Source organism: Palaemon carinicauda, chromosome 2, assembly GCF_036898095.1.
Source record: "Palaemon carinicauda isolate YSFRI2023 chromosome 2, ASM3689809v2, whole genome shotgun sequence".
Taxonomy (NCBI): Eukaryota; Metazoa; Arthropoda; class Malacostraca; order Decapoda; family Palaemonidae; genus Palaemon; species Palaemon carinicauda.
The window spans coordinates 48,239,887-48,260,791 of NC_090726.1; the positions used below are offsets into that span (position 1 = coordinate 48,239,887).

Consider the following 20,905-nt stretch of genomic DNA (forward strand, 5'->3'; position numbering starts at 1 on the left):
TATATATATATATATATATATAATGTGTTTATACTGTATACAGTATGCAATGTACACATGTACTTTGACAATATTTGTTTTCTTCATTATAAGAATTAGGTTATTCTCCGTGTAGTTTATTACAGTACTCCTCTTGAAGCTGTGTTAGTTTCTTTTGTATTTTTATCTTTTTTTCAGGGCTTTAGTGATCAGAACACTTTTGATTCTGACAAGTTAATACTGTATACAATTGTGATTATTTTGCCAAATTTTGTTTCATATCTCGAAGAAAATTTAAAGAAAAACCTTTGCCTTTATATGCCAAGTTAGTGCCGTAATTATTTTCTTTCTGATACTACTCTTTTTAATTGCTCCTGTGGATGAGGGTCCACTGTGTTTCAGAGTACAGTATACTGTATGAACACATAGTTGCGTAGCATAAGTAAAATATTCATTGTTGGTTTGTCATTGACCTCTTTTGAAATTGAAGATACAGTAGTTCATAGTGAGAAATTTATACATCCATTTCAATCTGAGCTTAAAATACGGCATCCGATTTCATCAGCAAACCACTATTTTTTTTAGGAAACATCATTTTATTCCAGAAAATTGCTACTCTTTAAATAGTTAATTGCACACTAAGAAAACATGTACTTTTGTTTTTAAATTTCGGGTGTGTTTTAAAAGTCGAGTTTTGTTGATTTCTTTTTGTTTTACTTTTGGCTGTGATCGGATCAGCAGATGTCTAGCTGCCGCTCTCCAAGAATATGCGCGTACGAATACACTAACAAAGTACAGTATTGTTTATACCATTTCTTAACTTATTCAAACCATCTATACATTTGATATTATATAAGCACCAATGTGTTATAACCTATCATATTTTTTGTTTAGTACACTTAAAACTCACTCTCTCTCTCTCTCTCTCTCTCTCTCTCTCTCTCTCTCTCTCTCTCTCTCTCTCTCTCTAACAAATGAAATATTTGTTGCTTCACAAAGTTTCAGTTATATTGAAAATCAATCATGATTCAATTTTCCTTACTTTCTCCAATCTCGCACCATTTCTGTCACCTTGAACGTTATAGCGGTAACTTAATTGTTCGATAATTTTAAAGACCGGCCTAGCACTTGCTTCTTCTCTTACTTTTTTTATAGATGGATTCAAAATTGAGGGGGTTACAAGTTAACTTATAACTGAAGTTAGGAAAAGTATTTTGGATATGGAATGAACAATCATCTTTAGTAACAGTTTAGAATTATTGTAAATTATCATTCTGTCATTAGCGGCAGTTTGTTGTTGTTGGTTAAACGCAAAAAGAAAAAGAAATAAAAAAAATTATTTTCCTGTAGGAATTTATATAGATACGGTAAATAATATTTGTAATAACATATTTACAAAAAGCTTTTATCATAATTTATCACTTTGATCAGGCGTGTTTAATGCCTTCGTTTGTTTATTATGATACAAGATGGAGCGTATAGTAAACGAATGGAAGGTTTCCGTTTCAGGCGGCGTCACAAAGAAAAACATTATATAAATGGCATTCATTTCATTTATTTGGAAGTTCTAAGAAAAATTAAGTAGAACATTGGTAATAACAAAATCAACATATATTCAATACTTGATAAGATTGCTGTCGATGCAAAAACTAACTTATACACAGATGTGTAAATGCGTCTGTTTCTTCGTTATGTTCAGAGATAAACGTAAACAAAACATTGGTTGTCGTTTTTTATTGTGCTTTTTGGCGTGTTTAGGAAATGCATGATATAAAATAGTCTTTATTTTGATAATTCTGGATTTTCAATGATACAGCAAAAGCTAGTCTATAGAGTGATGGTTTTGCTATTCACCAGTTGTCTTTACAATCGATATGACAAACATTAAAATTTGCCTGTATTTTGAGTCATGTTATAACGGGAAATATACGGTGTTACACACATCCTGGTTGTAATTTTAACCTTTTTTCAAGTTATTAGAACTTTAAAGTATATTAAATGTTTGATTTATTTACAAGAACAATTTGATATTATGAAAAAATACAGTGTAGTACATAGAAAGTATTGGAAATGGGTAGTAAACATGTTTGAATAGGCAAGTTGCTGGTTGCATGGCCCCAATGGAATTATTTCTGTTAGTTGTGTGGTTCGAAATATGCGATTTTCCATTTATATGAGGTCATTGATCGACCAAATTCTCGCATAATTCGGGACCTTACTGTATGTATATATATATATGTATATATATATATATATATATATATATATATATATATATATATATATATATATATATATATATATATATATATAATGTGTGTGTATATATATATATATATATATATATATATATATATATATATATATATATATATATATATATATATATATATATATATATATATATATATATATATATATATATGTGTGTGTGTGTGTGTGTGTGCGTTTATACTGTATACAGTATGTAATGTACACATGCACTGTACTTTGACAATATTTGTTTTCTTTTTTAAAAGAATTAGGTTATTCTCCATGTAGTTTATTACAGTACTCCTCTTGAATCTGTGTTAGTTTCTCTTGTATTTTTATCTTTTTTTGCAGGGCTTTAGTGACAAGTATTAACTGACAAGTTAATATTGTATACAATTGTGATTATTTTGCCAAATTTTGTTTCGCATCTCAAAGAAAATTTAAAGAAAAACCTTTGCCTTTATATGCTAAGTTAGTGACGTAATTATTTTCTTTCTGATACTACTCTTCTTACTTACTCCTGTGGATGAGGGTCCACCGTGTTTCAGAGTACAGTATACCGTATGAGCACATATCGCTCGTTTGCGACAACGTCGTCATAACTCAAAAATAGCTATTTTTCAGGAGAGCCATTTTAATCAGTTAAAACACTCATATTAATGTATGTCGTTAGGACATCTAGCGCCTCTAGCGATCAATTATTTTAGCTACAATTATGACACTTTTGCCAAAAAAATCAGCATTTGAAGATGAATATGTCTATCTGGATAACTCAAAAATATATTTTTATGAGTTATGACATCGCAAGCGAGCGATATATGCGTAGCATAAGTAAAATATTCATTGTTGGTTTGTCATTGACCTCTTTTGAAATTGAAGGTACAGTACTGTAGTTTAAAGTGAGAAATTTCAATAATTTCAATACTTAAGGATTTTTATTTTCATTCTTACTATTTTAGAGCATACTGTGTGTGATTGTACTATATTTCACATAATTTTCAAATGTTAATCATTTCAGATACGTGATTATCATTGTGAATTTTATCGTCCAGAAAATTTGAATATTATTATTACTGGTCAAGTGGAACCTGAAGATGTTTTTGCTGCTTTAGAATCCGTTGAACAGAAAATCATGTCTAAGGTAAGTAAATAACATCTGTGAATTCTAATTTTGGTTTACTATTGTACTCATTATCTTGAGCATTTGTGTAACATCAGGGATGTATGTTAACTACCTGTTAAGGTATCTTTTTATGCAGTTTGATTGTTATTATTTGTTCCTACTTGCACACAAACCTTCCTTTAATGAAGTTTGAATGGCCATTGATGTTAATGGGGTCATTAACCCTTTTACCCCCAATGGACGTACTGGTACGTTTCACAAAACTTAACCCTTTACCCCCATGGACGTACCGGTACATCCTTGCAAAAAACTGCTATTTACATTTTTTTGCATATTTTTGATAACTTTATGAGAAACTTCAGGCATTTTCCAAGAGAATGAGACCAACCTGACCTCTCTATGATGAAAATTAAGGCTGTTAGAGCAATTTAAAAATATATATTGCAAAATGTGCTTGGAAGAAAAAAAAAATGCCTGGGGGTTAAGGGTTGGAAAGTTCCAAATAGTCTGGGGGTAAAAGGGTTAATGACAGGTTCTGAGCACTAGTGAGGTATCTCTCCCCATTCTCTTGTTAAAGACTCCCAATTTTATCTTCCGCCTCAATCAGTATGATTGTACTGTTAAGACATATCCAGGGCTATTTACTCTTTATCATTCTTCTTAGTGTGAATAGTTGATATTTGCTTCATGTTTATGATGAAATATAACAAAATGCTATTGTAGGTTGGACAATGCATCTGTTTACAGTTCAATTTACAATAGATCCGTTCACTCTGCAGGATAGGGGAATGATTGTTGGCAATTATCTCCATTTACAGAATGTAGATCTTGGCCTCCCATTTTGGCTGGTGTATTCTTTTAGGAGCGGAAAGGCTAAGTCTTCTCCTGCATCATTCTTGGAAATGCCCGTGATCTTGCTTGATAGTTACGTAGTTTAGGTTCCTCATTTAGTTTTCTGTTTGCTAAAACTTCTGTGTATAGCCCCTGGCTCGATCCCGGGAAACATGCTTCAGCAGCAGGGAGAACTTGAATCTACATGATGCAGTATTTTTCCTAGGGTTAGTGGGGTGAGAGGGAATCGCCTCACTCTAACATGTGCTGGAAACTTACGCGCAGACCATCACCTTCCTTAGGTCTTACAGGTATGCCCTCAATGTCTTTTTGAGAGATTCCTAGTAGACTTTTACCTGTTCCAATTTGGCCACAAGCCCTTCTTCTTTTGTGGATATCTTGCGACAAAGTTTGAAACTGGTTTTAGGAGTGGTATAGTTGGATATGGTGAATATCCCTGCCACTTGGTGTACTTACAACTCAGTTCTTCCTTGTCTGTGTTGAGTGTAGATTTTTATATTTTGAACTTTTAACCTTCGTTCAATTGTACTTGCCTCCTTTGTGATGCTTGTGTGTCATGATTTTAATTAGTTTGCATGGTGATGCCTCATAAGTCTAGTGAAAGATGATGTGGTGCTAATCAGCAAACATGATTAAAATTTGTGTAGTACAATTTTGATGTTGATCCTTATATTTAGAGCATTTCTCGTAGTGGCCAGGAATGTTTATCTGAAAGAATCTATGAAAAGTACTGTTCCTTTTCAAATTAGCACTGGAAGAAATTCATGACTAAATATAGGAAGGCAATACAAGACGTTTTATCACATTCCAAAGGCAATACATCACTGTTAATACCTTTGCCTTCCACTACTGCTGTTCTGACAGAGGTTCTTGTGGGTCATCATCGGCTCATATCGGATGGATGTCAATAGGGAGTTAATGAATCTTCTTCTGCCCTCGCTGCCTCTTCCAGGATGCCAGACAACCTCGAATGAATCAGTCAATCAATCTCGTTGCCTTTTATGCCCCTGCCACTTGAAATTTGCATCATTTCAAGGGTGTTGCACACTTACTAAGGATACTGTTGCTTACCTCATGCAGTTCCAAGCAATCCTTCTTTCACCAGGATCCTATGAAGTGGTACAATTCATCAGAACCTACCTCCCTTTTGGTACCCCCTACCATGTGGATCGTCTGTTATTGTGAAAGAGAGTGAATAGACGTGAGGTCACACTTGAGCATGGAATCGTATATATTCACCTTCCTGTATCTTTATTATCAGCTTCCTCATCCTCAACGTAATGCCACATGTAGGCATTACTTGATGGTCTCTGCAGCGTTCCATTGTCCCTTAGCTGCGCTTGCTTTGATTCTTCTATTCTTTTCTCCTATTTTGTTGTCTAACCTCTCCTAAATTTTACGTAATAGTGCATCTGATGGGTTCCACCCCCCTCAGAAGTATTTTGGGTGCTGAATACAGTAGCCTTGCAGGCCCCAGCACCAGGCTATTTAGCCAAAATTCATAAATTCAATCCCTCCCCTTCACCAGATTGGAATTAGTGCTGAAAGACGCCTAAGCGTTATATCTCTGCAACAACACTCCCTGGCCTTGCCACATGATCACCATTGTTATGTCCCCTGCATGACTCCCTCATCAATACTTCATCAGTAAAGTGTGTGGAGACAACGAGTCATGTGAATCTCCCCGTGTTTTTCTTTTGATTTTATGACAGTGTGGGCAAGTCTTCTTAGTCTTGGTCAACTGAGGAGTATGGAGGCTCGGCAATCTCTTGTTACCTGTTTGTGTATAACTTCTTGTTATCTGTTGGGTGATAGATGGTTTTCAAACAGTCGCATTCAGTTGCTTGCAAAGACTTCTCGAGAGAGGAAGGTTGCCCGTTACCTTATATCTTGATTGTTCGGTACCAGGTCATAGTCTTGTGCTTGTGGGTGACAACAGTAATCTTTCATCATTGGTTATGGAGAGACTGTCAATCCTATGTCTGATTTCCCTCTCGCTCTGTGCTCAGTAGTGGTCATGCACTCATAATGGGTGACAACTGGAATTGATCTCACAACTCTCCATCCTCTTGTGTTGTCCAGAGGCTGAGGTTTATGAGTGTGCTTCATTGGTCTCCCTCTCATCATGAAATGTTGCCAGAAACAAACTAGGTATACTCATCCTTGGATCTAGAGTAGAATTGATCTGATGTCTCTCTCCCCGACATTAGGATTGCAAACTTCTCTGCTTACAGAAAATTCTAAGATGAGCCTGTCCTACACCCTCATACTCCGTACACGGAGTTGGAGACCCATTCCTGGGAGATTTTTAAGCTCGCTTGTTAGCAGAGTGCCATGAAGCAACAAGGCCTGCTCCTCCTCATTCTTTTTCTTCCACAGAGTAGTCATTAGGTTGTACCTAGGAATTCTCACTTTCATTATACCTGCCTTAGTCTTGTCTTGCAAGTAGGGTGTTGGAGGAGAGGTTTTTTTTTACTATGGGTATCGGAAATTTGGCTCTAGTCGCTCTTCAAAGCTCCTTCCCCATACTCTTGACTTAAAGAATGTACTACATTCCAGAGAATGCAAAAACTGACCCCCAGTAGATATATCCCTCAGTCCGTAGATATCTCTCTCTTTACTAGTGAAGTAATGGCCACGGAGTTTGTCCCATTGCTTCTCTCATGAATGCACCTTTGGTAATTGGTAATGATGACCTTTGCCTCTGGGCTTCCATCATAACATTATTTGGTATTATGTTTCACTGGTGTGTGTGTGTGTGTTGCCATACAAATATATAATACAAAAGACAAGAGATGGCTGTAGAATCCTGAAGTACAGTTCTGACAATTTTAAAATTTTAATTATTTGGTTTGCTCTTTATAAAGGATATAAAATTGTCTATTCTAATGGTCAACTTTATTCTTGATTCTTTTTTTTTAGGGACCTCGAGAACCTTACGTTAGACCATGGGAAAGTCCTGTACCACCCTTGGTACATAGTGTTGATCAACTAGTTGAATATCCTAGTGACTCAGAAGATACTGGGTTAGTTCTCGTAGCCTGGCGTGGACCATCGGCTATTTCAGAAATGAACGAGTAAGTACTTTGGTTTGATTGACATTTTTGTTGTTAGTTTCTGTGAGAATCCATTTCTTTTTAATTATTTTTATTTTACTACAAGGCAACTTTGGCAATGATTCAAGTCCAGATTTATTCATTTTGGTTAGATTTATGCAATTCATATCTTATGTTTTTGGGGGTTTTTGGACTTAATTAACTTCATGTTTTTCAGCATTTTTTTTTACATATGTTTCATACTCATTGTAGTAATTACCAGTTTTTTTTTCTTTTATTTATTATTTGCATGTATAAATCACACTATAAAACACTGCCTGTAACATTATGCAGCAATGGAAAGGAAATCCATTTAGTAAATATAGTAAAAGTCCTGTGTTGTATAATTTTTGCATTAAGATAAGTTAAGTTAAATTTAGAAAGAAAGATCAAATCATTTGGTTGAGGGTTAACACTCAAAGCGTTAAGTAAGATAGGAACAGGGTATACAGTAAGCCTATATTAATACTAACAGTGTGTATTATTTTCCAAGGTAATGCTAAGCTTTTTGTTTTTACAATTCTTTACTCTATTGTCGTCTTTGAAAATAAGTGAAAGTATGCATGGAATGCAGTCATTCAACTTCCTAAGATATTAAATGGTGGAATTAGCTAGCCGTGACAAAAATCTGGAATTAGTCAGTGAACTCTATCAAAGCTAGTAATATTTATTAGCCAATGTCTTTGCATGGTACTTCTCTGTGATTTAATGTATTTAATGTAAATGGGTAATACTGTCCTTAGTAAGGTTGAAACAGTACTTGGAGTTCCTGTTTGTGTAGAGATGATAGCATTGATGTCATGCGTTAGTCCTTAGCTCTTCTGTTTGGGATTTTATATTTGTTCCTGTGCAGCATACAAATCCTCATCCTTAATTAGGGAGATTGATTCAGAGCGAGCTGGAGTCTGTCGTTAAAGGTGGATAACAAGCAGTTTTCCAGCTGGTGAGGGTGCAGGGCGAGTAGCCTTGCCCCCTTTCCAAGTGGAGAGGTTTGACGTTTGATTCAGCCTCTGACACTTGCACATGTACAGCCAGCTCGTTTCTTTCAGTAAGTGTTTGGTTGCTCAATTGATGGAATGGAAGCAAGAAATTCGAGTTTGCGGGGGTGAAGGAAAGATGCTGCAACCGGTTTGCTAAATGGGCTGTAGATCCATCCTCCCTCTGTGCTTCTTGCAGCTGGCACAATTGTTTGCAATCATCCCTGTGCCCTGAGCGTTGGTCGTGGTCTCTGGTGGAGTGGCAGGCATGTACCCTGAAGGGGAAGAAGCATGCTAAGTGTTTCTCAGGGTCGAACTAGGCAATGCCCTAAAAGACACTAGTGAAGTCTTTTGGTACTTCTCTTTGCTAAGACTTCCTTAGGTTGTTCAGGTAGGCTTTCTACGACTTTGTTGAGCGAGTTAGTTGCCAAGGCTGCTTCTCCACCAATACCCCTTGTGCAAGTGCCCTTGGTGATGCCAGTGGTGGTTTACGCAATGTCCGGGAGCCCAGTGGTTCCCCCCCTCTAAACCTAAGAAGTCTGGTAAGGTGGCCCGATCCAGCTGGCAAGATGCTCGTGCCAGGAGGTGTGTTCCCCATCTTTGAGCATGGTAAGAAGACTAAGGTGAGTGTTACGCAAGTTCTCCGGGGTTACCCTGATCACTGAACCGGGCCTAGTGAGTACTGGTTCCTCCTCCTCCATGGTCATGCTAGGGTTTCAGGGACCTTGTGAGAGTGCCTACTCCTTCTCCCGTGTCAGAGTGTCCCAGTGTTGTGACTCCTGTTTGAGCAACCTGTGTGGTTTCTCACCCCAAAGGATCTTTGTCATTGATGGTCGATAAGATTGCTCTGCTTTTAAAGCTGGAAAGAGGAAGAAGCATGTGCATTGTTCTTCCTCATTCTCATACTCTGATTTTGACTTCTTTTAAGATGAAGAAAAAGACTTGGTTAAAGAAATCCAGGAAGGCTAATTGTGGTCCCAGGGTGTTGGACGGCACAGGAGTGGTTTCTGGTCCCGTGTAGCCTTGGCTGGCCGAGATAAAAGTGTAGAGCCCTTTACGCGTTGTGTTTCAAGGTCAATGGATAAGTTGCTTCAGCAACCTCCATCTCCCTTTCTTCCAGGACGCTGGACGCCCGTTCCTCCCTCTACTGATGAGTTGTCACTCAGCTTGGTAGAGGCTGTACGCGAGTGCATGTGCACTTTGGTAGGCCAAGAATGGGGAGCATGCTGCCCTCAGCCCTGGCGAGGCTTGAAGGTGCTCAGTCTGGTGCACACTGAAGCAGATTACCCCTAAGTCTGATGCTGGTAATTTACACTTTGAAGCTCCATTCTTTAGTGTGTAGCAAAATTGTCTCCCATCCCCCATTAACGAGGGGGCGATGGTGGGTTTTATACCAACCTATTAATCATCATAATGTACAAGGTATATTTCCAACTGACATCCCATTTTTGGCTAAAGGGATCCCTAGTTTGATAGGGTATATTCCTGCATGCACAGCTCAGGTCTTACAAGCCTTTCATCCCTATGAAAGTCCGGAAGGAGGTTGCAGGGGTTAATGCTTTGCTTGTGCACAGATGAAGCGGTGATCACTTCCAGGGAAGAAAATGAACCATCCAGTTTACGTTCCAAGGGGACTTCCAACCTACCAACCAGTAATTCTCCTTAATTAAAGGACGAGGGTTTGTATACCACGTGTAGGAACAAATCACAAATTTTTTAAGTAGATTTGTATTTTTCCTAGATGTATAAAATGAATGCAAAAACTCAGTTGAGACTGCATCTGAAACATTAAAATCGCCTCCAGATGAATAAAATTAATGCAAAAACTCTATTGAGACAGCATTTGAAACGTTAAAATCGCTTCCAGATGAATAAAATTAATGCAAAAACTCTATTGAGACAGTATCTGAAATGTTAAAATCGCTTCCAGTCCAACTTCCCTCCTTATTTACATCTCTCTGTCCTGGGCCAAAAGGTCAAAAGTGAAGGCTCTATGGCTGAAAAAGGCCTGCACCCTCACCAGGGGATAACTGCTTGTCATCCAACTTGATTAACCGACTCCAGCTCTCACTGAATCAATCTTCTGAGTTAAAGGACTGGTTTGTATGGCTAGAAAAAAAAAACTATTCAATTTCAATATCATCCCAGGATCTTTATTTTGATAAAGTTGCTTGGAACCTACAGGTACTTCATGGTTTCAAGCTATAACTAAAAGTAACATGGAAAATACCTACTTTGTATGTCTTTTATAAGATTTTGTTATTTCCTTTGGTGTCTGTGTCTCAAAGTGTTGGTGCATGATTCTCAATTTGTGTAGTGTTCATATTCTGAGGTGGAACAGTGACAAACTGCTATACAGTACTGTACAGTGCTTGCCAATTTTTAACCCTGCCTCTAATTGTAGATATACCTGTTTTTCGATTGATGTATTGATACTTCATATTATTGTTTATTCAGGTTCCATTAATTTGTTAGATGCTTGAACATTTTTTTTTACGGTACCATAAAGTTCTAAATTTATGGGTTGTGATAGTTTTATTTACTTAGCCTGTTAACCCTTTTACCCCCAATGGACGTACCGGTACGTTTCACAAAACTTATCCCTTTAACCCCATGGACGTACTGGTACGTCCTTGCAAAAAACTGCTATTTACATTTTTTTGGGGCATATTTTTGATAACTTTATGAGAAACTTCAGGAATTTTCCAAAAGAATGAGACCAACCTGACCTCTCTATGACAAAAATTAAGGCTTTTTGAGCAATTAAAAAAATATATATTGCAAAATGTGCTTGAAAAAAAAATGCCTTGGGGTTAAGGGTTGGAAAGTTCCAAATAGCCTGGGGGTAAAAGGGTTAAACTGAAAGTAATGGCTGTACAATAATTTTTGGCAATGTGTAGGATTCATGCTTTCATTTTACTATACATAGTTTTATGGTCTGTAGAGATGTGCTTAGTATGTAAATTGTAGATTGAAAATCTTTATGCAACAGCATCATTACCAATTTTTTTTCTTAATTTATTTTCCAGTATTATCAGCATGGGAGTATTAATGGAATATTTAACCCACTCTTCTGTTTCTCCATTACCAAGTATTTTTGTTGAAGTTGATGATCCTCTTGCTAGTAGTGTAAGTATTGTACACAATTTTTTTTTTTTTAATAAATTTAAATTTGTGTTGTGGAAAATAGCTAGCATGACCTCTGCAGTACTATACATTGCAATTGCTATGATGAATTTATGTAATTTTCCCTTTGAAAACTTTTTACATTTTAAGGAATTTTAAATAGTTCTTGTATACAGTATTACTTATAGAAAATTGTGCCCTACTGCATAATTTATTTTCTAATTAGTTGTTTAAGAATAGGTGACAGCTATGTCCCACATATTAGAGGAATTTTGTGAAAGGGGAGCAGAAGTTGAACCATGTGTTGTCATATTGTTGTTATCTTGACACTTTTATAGTTGTTCTTTCTTTATTGATAAATGCAGATCTTTCTTGTGTAAATATGACTAATATACAGCTGCTACATAGTTATGTGTATTTTGCTTATGTATTATATATTTTGCTTATTATTATTAGTGTGTTGTGAATTAGCCCGGGAGCACTCTAGCGACTCTGTGGCGCCACAAAGCCACAGCATCGTGTGGTGGGGATGTGGTCTCCCATAGGTTTCCATTGTTTTCAAGTTTTGCCGTGCAAACTAGCGACTGTGGCTCTCTGTGGCTCATCCCCACCACAGGCGTGGCGTGGCTTTGAAACCTATGGGAGGTCACATCCCCGCCACACGATGCTGTGGCTTTGTGACGCCACTGAGTCGCTAGTGTGCTCCCGGCCTTAAACTACAGTGCAGTTTCTAATGATGATATCCAACGTGCATTGCAGAATAGTTCCATCTTTATTGAATTTTGTGAAATATCTAGAGAATAGGCAGAGGTTTGTAAGTTTTACCAAATCTGTTATGAATGATTTATGTGTAGTAAAACGGAGTATAATGACTGGAAATGGTGTCAGATTTAAGTAATTTGGATTAGATTGAAGGTGATGTTCTAATGAAGTGGAGCTTTGGAATGCACGGTGATGTTTTAGAAGAGTGTGCTTGGAAAATAGTATGGTATTGTTTAAATTAAAATAGGATTATTATTATTATTATTATTATTATTATTATTATTATTATTATTATTATTATTATTATTATTATTACTAGCCAAGGTACAACCCTAGTTGGAAAAGCAAGATGCTATAAGCATAATGGCTCCAACAAGGAAAAATAGCCCAGTGAGGAAAGGAAATAAAGGAATAAATAATTGATAAGAATAAATTAACAATATATCATTCTAAAGAAACAGTAACAGCGTCAAAACTTTGAATAGTAGTTGAACCTGAATCTGTTTAGTGAATGAAAACTTTTATTTTTTTATTTTTTCTAAAGGCATGAAAATGGATTTCACTTTCGGGAGATATTTTGCAAATGGTCGCTGAGCTAAATACAGGTGATTGGTGTAAAATTATGTCGGCTGTTTAAGAGAAAATTAATGAATTGTAGAAATAATAAAAAAAAAATTATTTCAGGTCCATTACAGCTGCTATGAATATTCTGTGTCTGCCTGCTACTTTGAGTTTAATGGAGTACCACGTGAGAAGGTAGATCTAGTGAAGCCTCTTTTGATGGACACACTGACACAGCTTGTGACTGGACGAACAACCGTAGACATGATTGTTATGAGAGATATCCTGAAGAATTTAATTTTGCGGCAGGACAGCCGCTTGGAAACTTCTCCCCACGATACCATTGCAGATAACGTTATTGGCGATGCTTTGTATGGATATACGTGTGAAAATGTAAGTAATTCTTAGTCTCGTTGTGTTGACAAAGTTAAATCTAGGAATGTTCCAATGTTTAATGAGGATTCATCGGCCATATATATGGCTTACAGCGTATATAAAACTTCTTTGCTCTTGTGCGACATTATTTAATAGTTACTTTATTTAATCCTTTCAGCTAGATGTACGTCTCAACAAAAAGTTATGGTTTACTCATCTGATAAAGGAGACAGACACATATTGGCTACAGATGATCAATAGGTTCCTTATTAATAGTCCTTCAGTTATCATAAGAGGTGTTCCATCCATAGCTGAAGCAACTCGATTAGAAGAGGAGGAAAAGCAGAGAATTGAAGCTAGGAAATTAGCTCTTGGCCAAGAGCAGCTAAAAATATGGGAGGACAAAGTGGAAAATGCCAAACTAACAAATGAGGTAAGAACAAACTTGTTACTTGATAGCAGTGTGAAACTGCTTGGGAAATTCCTTGTGTTGGGATTTATGTTACCTACAGCTTTCCGTTTTATGCAAATGGGTAGAATAATTCTTTTATTTGGAGATGAAATTACCAATTAAACATATGTTTAGTTCATTGCAGGTAATGATATTTTTATTCTATCTGTGCGTTTATCATCCTCCATTATACTTTTTGTGCAATGAAAAATATTATGGTGAAAAAGTAACGTTGTAAATATTTACATGTAATTTTACTCTTTATTGGTAATAATTTTACTGGAATGGATGGAATAACTTTAATAATTGATATAAAAAGTATAGACTGTAAAGCAGATTATGAAGCCAAGGGTGGTTGAAGATATTTCATATCCCAACGTAAAGAGTATTAGATTTTCTTCATTATAAATGTCCAAATTCAATCCTATTTATAATATTGAAATAAATACGCAAACATCATTTTGTTTCATCAATAAAATCTATAAAAATAGACATCTGAATTTGATAATTTAAATGTTGACCGTTTGCACAAATCCTTATAAAGAAAACAGATTCTGAAAAATGTAGGAATGATTATTACAAAATCTTATTGAATGTGTGTATAATCTAATGTAGAAATATAAATGGTTATAGAATTTAATCTTTTACCATTTACCTTTAGTATTTTATTAGATGTTAGCATTGTAGATAAGCTGCAGTGAGCTTGAAATAAAAATTTATAGTTTCTGTATTATTTTGTTGTATTTCCCAAACAGGTTCAAGAGTCTTTTAATTTTTTTTCAGATTCCTCCTCCACCAGAAATGTTGCAGTCTGTACCCGTCCCAGGTGTTTCTAGTATAAACTTCCATCCCATTAGTGCTTACAGTAACCACATCAACTTGGATGGTACATCAGGAATTTCACAACCTCAGCTATCGTTTACTCAACTTCTCAGTAATCTCCCTGTCAAGTTTCAGCTAGACGATCTTCACTCTAATTTTGTTGAGGTAACAAGAGGAAGGCCAAGGTTTGGGTGGATGAATGGTGTGAAGAAAGCTCTGGGTGATAGGAGGATAGATGTGAGAGAGGCAAGAGAGCGTGCTAGAAATAGGAATAAATGGCGAGTGATTGTGACGCAGTTCCGGTAGGCCCTGCTGCTTCCTCCGGTGCCTTAGATGACCGCGGAGGTAGCAGCAGTAGGGGATTCAGCAGTATGAAGCTTCTTCTGTGGTGGATAATGTGGGAGGGTGGGCTGTGACACCCTAGCAGTACCAGCTGAACTCGGTTGAGTCCCTTGTCAGGCTGGGAGGAACGTAGAGAGTAGAGGTCCCCTTTTTGTTTTGTTTCATTTGTTGATGTCGGCTACCCCCAAAAATTGGGGGAAGTGCCTTTGGTATATGTATGTATGTGTATGTAACATTTATGCTACTTTTGTTGCTATTTACATACATACATCATATACCAAGGCACTTCCCCCAATTTTGAGGGGTAGCCGACATCAACAAATGAAACAATAACAAAAACAAAAAGGGGACCTCTACTCTCTACGTTCCTCCCAGCCTGAAAAGGAACTCGACCGAGTTCAGCTGGTACTGCTGTTTAAAATCTTGAAATTCTTGAAAGTTAAGTATATTAAAGATACACAAAAATTTTGAATTCTTTGTTGAAGGGAATGCCAAAAATTAATTTTTGCGTATTGTTTAAAAGAAAAAAGTGTTAATTTACTTTCTTAATTAAACTAGTTACATATTTGTCAGTTGGTCTTATAACACTAGCAAGTTAGTTTTGGGTGAATTAAACAAATTACAGGATTAAAATGTTGGTTTACAATACAGTTTTTCCATTTAGCTGTTCAACGTTTTGTGGGTTGTGTATGGGTAAAAATAAAAAATAAATAATTTTGTAGCAGCAAATCATATTTGAATATCTGATAATTATGACAGTTTTGTAGGTGTGTATTTGGTCAGTATAATATATTTGTTATCACAGTAACTTTTACTATAAAAGTACCATGTAATGTAGAGTTGATTATCCACGTAATGGAATTTATTTTTTTTTTCTTTTATATTTTTCTGTTGTATGAATGAAAGAAACACTACTTGATTTTGAAAACTTGAATTTTGCAAGCTTTTGAATTTCAAAGTGACTACTGTATTTTTTGTTAGGTGACCCCTGTACCAGATTAATTTAATTCTTGTAGAATGTTGAAAACTAAGAAAAATATTAAATCTGGCATAGGAAAAAAGGCGGCCTGATATGTTTTTGTGTGTGTGTGTGTGTGCTAAATTGAATATATTTGATGTTCTTGATTCTGGTCTTATGTTTTGACCTTTATACCGATAAGAACTTTTCTTTTTTTTATAAAATATTTATCAATCCTAAGGATTTTAAATAAATTAAAATTTTCTTTTCTAGATAATTGCCATCTTGGACACTTCTGCATTAAGACCAGCACTTCGCCCCTACTTGACGTTGCTTCTCGATCTCGTCTTTGAATCTCCTGTTTTACGAGGGGAAGCTGTAATTCCATATGAAGAAGTGGTGCGAGAACTGTCTGCGGATACTTTGTCTAGAGATACAGTCATTGGATTAGCTTTGAATGGCAGACAATTTTCTACTGGTCCCTATAGCTCTAATGCAGCTGTTGTTATAAAGGTTAGCCAATTTTTTATTCCATTATTTCTTTCTTTTTAAGTGCTATTGCTTTAGTTCTTTCTTTTTAAGTGCTATTGCTTTGATGATTTTAATGAAAGTGATTATTTGATGATTATTAGCAATTTTATTGTGCGAGTTGAGCTATGGTCCTTCTTGTGCGAGTTGAGCTATGGTCCTTCTTGTGCGAGTTGAGCTATGGTCCTTCTTGTGCGAGTTGAGCTATGGTCCTTCTTGTGCGAGTTGAGCTATGGTCCTTCTTGTCCACTGTCTCAATTTTAAACTCTCTCTCTAGACGGTGTGCCTGTGTTACCCACTAAATAATACCATTGTTTATTTGCTGATCCCTCAGTTGTTTTTGCTTGTGAGCTATCTTACCCTTTCTGTCCTGGCCAACTGATTTGTGTTATCATGCATAGAATTTCTTATTTTATTTAAGAGAAATTTCATAGGTTGAACTTCAGGAGTTTTGAAAAAAAACTTTATTAAAATCTTTCAACCTTGTAAACATTTCCACCACCCTCTTCCTCTTCTTCAGATTCTGCTGTTGATATTGGTCTTCTGCATAAAGCAGCTTTCATGATCCTTTTCCCGGCACTTCTTGTTAAACTGTTTATTAAGCACTTTTTTTCTATTCTGGATACATGGTAATTATTCAATATTATTTTTGTAGGTGGAGATGGATAAGTATGCGAGAGGAGTACAATGGCTTCAGGATGTACTTTTTAATAGCATCTTCAATGCAGATAGAATCCGAGTAAAAGCCAACAAGCTGATAAACTCTATAGGAGAATATAAACGGAGTGGTCCAGCATTATTGCAGCTTATGTTCAATGATGTTACATTCCAAAAAGGTCAGTATGAATTTGGTTGCTGTTTTTAGCATTGAAAAGTTTCCATGAATTATTTTCATTGTTCCATTCTTTTTTTTTTTTTTTTTTTTTTTTTTTTTTTTTTTTTTTTTTTTTGTGAAAAAAAAAGAAAAATTTTTGGTACATATTTTAATTGGTAATTGCATTACTAATGTATTTCTTCCAAAAATAACGGGCCTTTAAGTTTGGATAATATTTAAAAAGTGTAAGGTCTTTTGAATCTGCTTTTTCAAGGGTTTTATCATCAATGAAAGTGGTCTTGTTAGGCAATGATTATTATTATTATTATTATTATTATTATTATTATTATTGTTATTATTACTACTTGCTAAGCTACAACCCTAGTTGGAAAAGCAGAATGCTATAATCCCAAGGGCTCTAACAGGAAAAATAGCCCAGTGAGAAAAGGAAAAAAGGAAAATAGAATATTTTAAGAAGAGTAATAACATTGCAATAAATATCTCCTGCAGTAGTTAACCCCTTGAGCGAAGAAGAATTGTTTGGTAATCTGTGTTGTTAGGTGTATGAGGACAGAGGAGAATATGTAAAGAATAGGCCAGACTATTCAGTGTGTGAGTAGGCAAAGGGGAAGTGAACTGTAACCAGAGAGAAGGATCCAATGTAGTATTGTCTGGTTAGTCAAAAGACCCCATAACTCTAGCGGTAGTATTTCAACGGGTGGCTGGTGCCCTAGCCAACCATTATCATAATGGAAGTAACTAGGCATGATGATTTAACATTGGCAAGTTTTGGTTTGTTAATAAGAATGAGAGAGAGGGTTAAATATTAGTATAGAAACCAGACTATACATTACTGTATTTGGAAATATTTGAGAATGTGAGCCATGATAGTAGCAGTGGTATTTTAAAATTGTAAGAGGAGGAAAATTTTATTAGAAAAAAATATTTATTGTAAATTTGAAGAGGATAGCCAAATATTTTCATGGGATATGTACAAGAAAATTACTGAAGTTGATTTTATGTTATAGGGGTTTGAAGATGGGGAAATAAAGTACCGTTGTTTGAAATATTGGGCACTGTATAGATCATGCATGACAATGACCTGATTAAAGGGAGTTAACGGATTAACTTCTTAACATTACTGTAGTAGATATGTGTTTACATTTATTGCAAAATAATGCCACCTACGTTACTACATATCAGGGATATATTTAAAAAAAAAAATTTACAATTAAACTTCTTTACTTACGAGAGATCTGTGATACAGGATGTAGATATATAGTATTTGCCCTGTATTCCCCTTGTACTGCAGGTTTTTCTTAACATACTTTAAACTGTACATTTAAGAAAATTTTGTTGTAAAATGTTATAGTATTTTAACAAACCTAAATGATATTCACTAGCCTACTAGTGAATATCAGGTAAGTTTCAAGATACTGTAGGAGTGAAGAGAAGAGAAGTCCCTTTTTTTTTTTTTATATTGGCTGACCCCAAATTTGGGAGAAGTGCCTTGGTAGATAGATAGATAAATAGATAAAAAATATTGATTAAATTATCATCTTACAGTATTGGAAATAATGTTTGCAACCAACACATTCATGTATGATTTACATAGGGAATGCATAGTTGGATTATGTTTTTTTTTTTTCCAATGGTGCTTATTTCTTTTGTATCTTTTGCTAGATACCAATGAAAATCAACAGACAATTCTACGTCAACAAAAGTTCCTTACTGGTGTATTGGACCGATTAGTAACTAATGAAGCTGCGGTACTGAGTGAAATTGAAGAGGTAAAACTTTGTTTTTGGTATTGCTTTGATTTTTCTGGATATTTAGTATGAGTAAGATTGTGCATTGAATAATGGCTATATAACTTGATCTAAGGCAGTAATGGTGATATTGTACTGAATTACAGTACTGTTTTTGCTTAGGGGAAAGTTTAGTTAAACAACTTCAAACTATAGGTTATTTCTATGATTTTCAAACAACTTCAAACTATAGGTTATTTCTATGATATTCAAACAACTTCAAACTATAGGTTATTTCTATGATATTCCGCTGATTTTCATAATGTTTCTCTCTCCATGCTGTTTAAATCCCAGTGTTCATTCTAAAATTAATAATATGAATTTCATCGGATTTCCTTGCAAAATGCCTCCTCCTCTAGTTAGGCCCGAGTTCATTTGACGGTTGATGGCAACTAACTAGGTTGGGGTACACAATTGTTCCTTTGGCCTTTTCAGACTTTGTGCTATTCACAATAGATTGTGGTTTTTTGTGGTTTTAAGTTAATTTAATGTACTGTAAGTGAAATTGGTTCAAGCTGGTTTTTTAAGGTATGCTGGACAAAGTGTTGTATTTTTATTATTATTTTTAGGAATGTGGTTCTGTAACCATTCCTTTTCTTAACCCCTTTCACCACGATGGCATCTGCTAAATTCAATACACTTTGACATACCAAAAATTAAGTCATTAAACTCGTCGTTTGATTGAAAAAGTACATTACTGTAGATCTCTAGAACTGATATACCATGACAAAAACCATAATGAAGATTGATGACGACAATTCCATCATTTTTGCAATGGATGAAGTGAAGCACTAATACCCATCAGACGTAGCTAGTCTAACAATGCCACCGAGTCAAAAGACTTCTCTTAGATAGTTGGCACAAAAAAAGTTGTTGAAGTTTGACAACTGTATAAGAATTAAGGTTTTTGACAGAATGTATGATAATGATTTGTTTCCAAAACTTCACATTTTCTGTTGGCAGTAATTTTGACTTGAGTAGGTTTTAACTGTTAATATTAACAAGCGCGCACACTGCATAAAGATTAGGACTTCATCAAATACAAATGGGTAAACATTTCTGTTTACCCATTTGTATTTGATGAAGTCCTAATCTTTATGCAGTGTGCGCGCTTGTTAATATTAACAGTTAAAACCTACTCAAGTCAAAATTACTGCCAACAGAAAATGTGAAGTTTTGGAAACAAATCATTATCATACATTCTGTCAAAAACCTTAATTCTTATACAGTTGTCAAACTTCAACAACTTTTTTTGTGCCAGCTATCTAAGAGAAGTCTTTTGACTCGGTGGCATTGTTAGGCCCTGTCCACACTACCGGGGAGTCCCCGACGGCCAAACAGTGATACCAGACCACAATAGTTAGTAAGATTGAGGGTTAATTACGTCAGAAGCGGGAAAACCACAGACAGGGATCTGGCATCATAAAGTGTTGCCAGATCCCTGCCTTTAGTTTTCCAGCTTCTGACGTCGTCAACCCTCATTTTCACTAACTATTGTGGCCTGGTATCACTGTTTGCCCGTCGGGGACTGCCCGGTAGTGTGGACAGGGCCTTAGACTAGCTACGTCTGATGGGTATTAGTGCTTCACTCCATCCATTGCAAAAATGATGGAATTGATGTCATCAATCTTCATTATGGTTTTTGTCATGGTATATCAATTCTAGAGATCTACAGTAATGTACTTTTTCAAGTAGCTCATGTTCCAGTGTCTATCCAGTATACTGATATTAATGTAAGTGATGATATTTGATTGAAGTAGATGGTACGTTTGATTTCATGGGAACCACGTAAAGTTTTGATTTAGAAAAAAAACAGGGTAAAAGTGAGGTAATTCATTTAGCTCATTTTTATATTTTATTAAGTAAGCAAGAGTCCTATTAAAAAGGGAATAAGTTGTTTAATGTTTTCACTGAATTATTTATTTTCAGGTGCGTAATACCATATGCCAAAAAGATCGCATCACCATTCACATGGCAACTAACGTAGAGAAACTCTCAACCATAATTGATCCTTTGGCTCCTTGGGTAAACTTCGTATCAGGTGTTGAAACTCCTAAGGACAAACTGTAAGTTTTATGT

General features: G+C 35.6%; 1 protein-coding gene across 2 annotated transcripts in view; it reads left to right on the forward strand.

Moving 5' to 3' along the window:
- The window catches only part of LOC137624711 (uncharacterized protein C05D11.1-like), a 199,107-nt gene that overhangs the window by 168,560 nt on the left and 9,642 nt on the right, over positions 1–20,905 (forward strand). For both annotated transcript variants that reach the window (XM_068355669.1, XM_068355664.1), the window contains exons 7-16: positions 3,251–3,373; positions 7,130–7,284; positions 11,309–11,408; positions 12,852–13,121; positions 13,282–13,536; positions 14,338–14,541; positions 15,950–16,189; positions 16,860–17,040; positions 18,702–18,808; positions 20,756–20,892. In XM_068355669.1, coding sequence (XP_068211770.1) covers positions 3,251–3,373; positions 7,130–7,284; positions 11,309–11,408; positions 12,852–13,121; positions 13,282–13,536; positions 14,338–14,541; positions 15,950–16,189; positions 16,860–17,040; positions 18,702–18,808; positions 20,756–20,892 — 1,772 coding nt within the window. The remainder of the gene's footprint in view (positions 1–3,250; positions 3,374–7,129; positions 7,285–11,308; positions 11,409–12,851; positions 13,122–13,281; positions 13,537–14,337; positions 14,542–15,949; positions 16,190–16,859; positions 17,041–18,701; positions 18,809–20,755; positions 20,893–20,905) is intronic.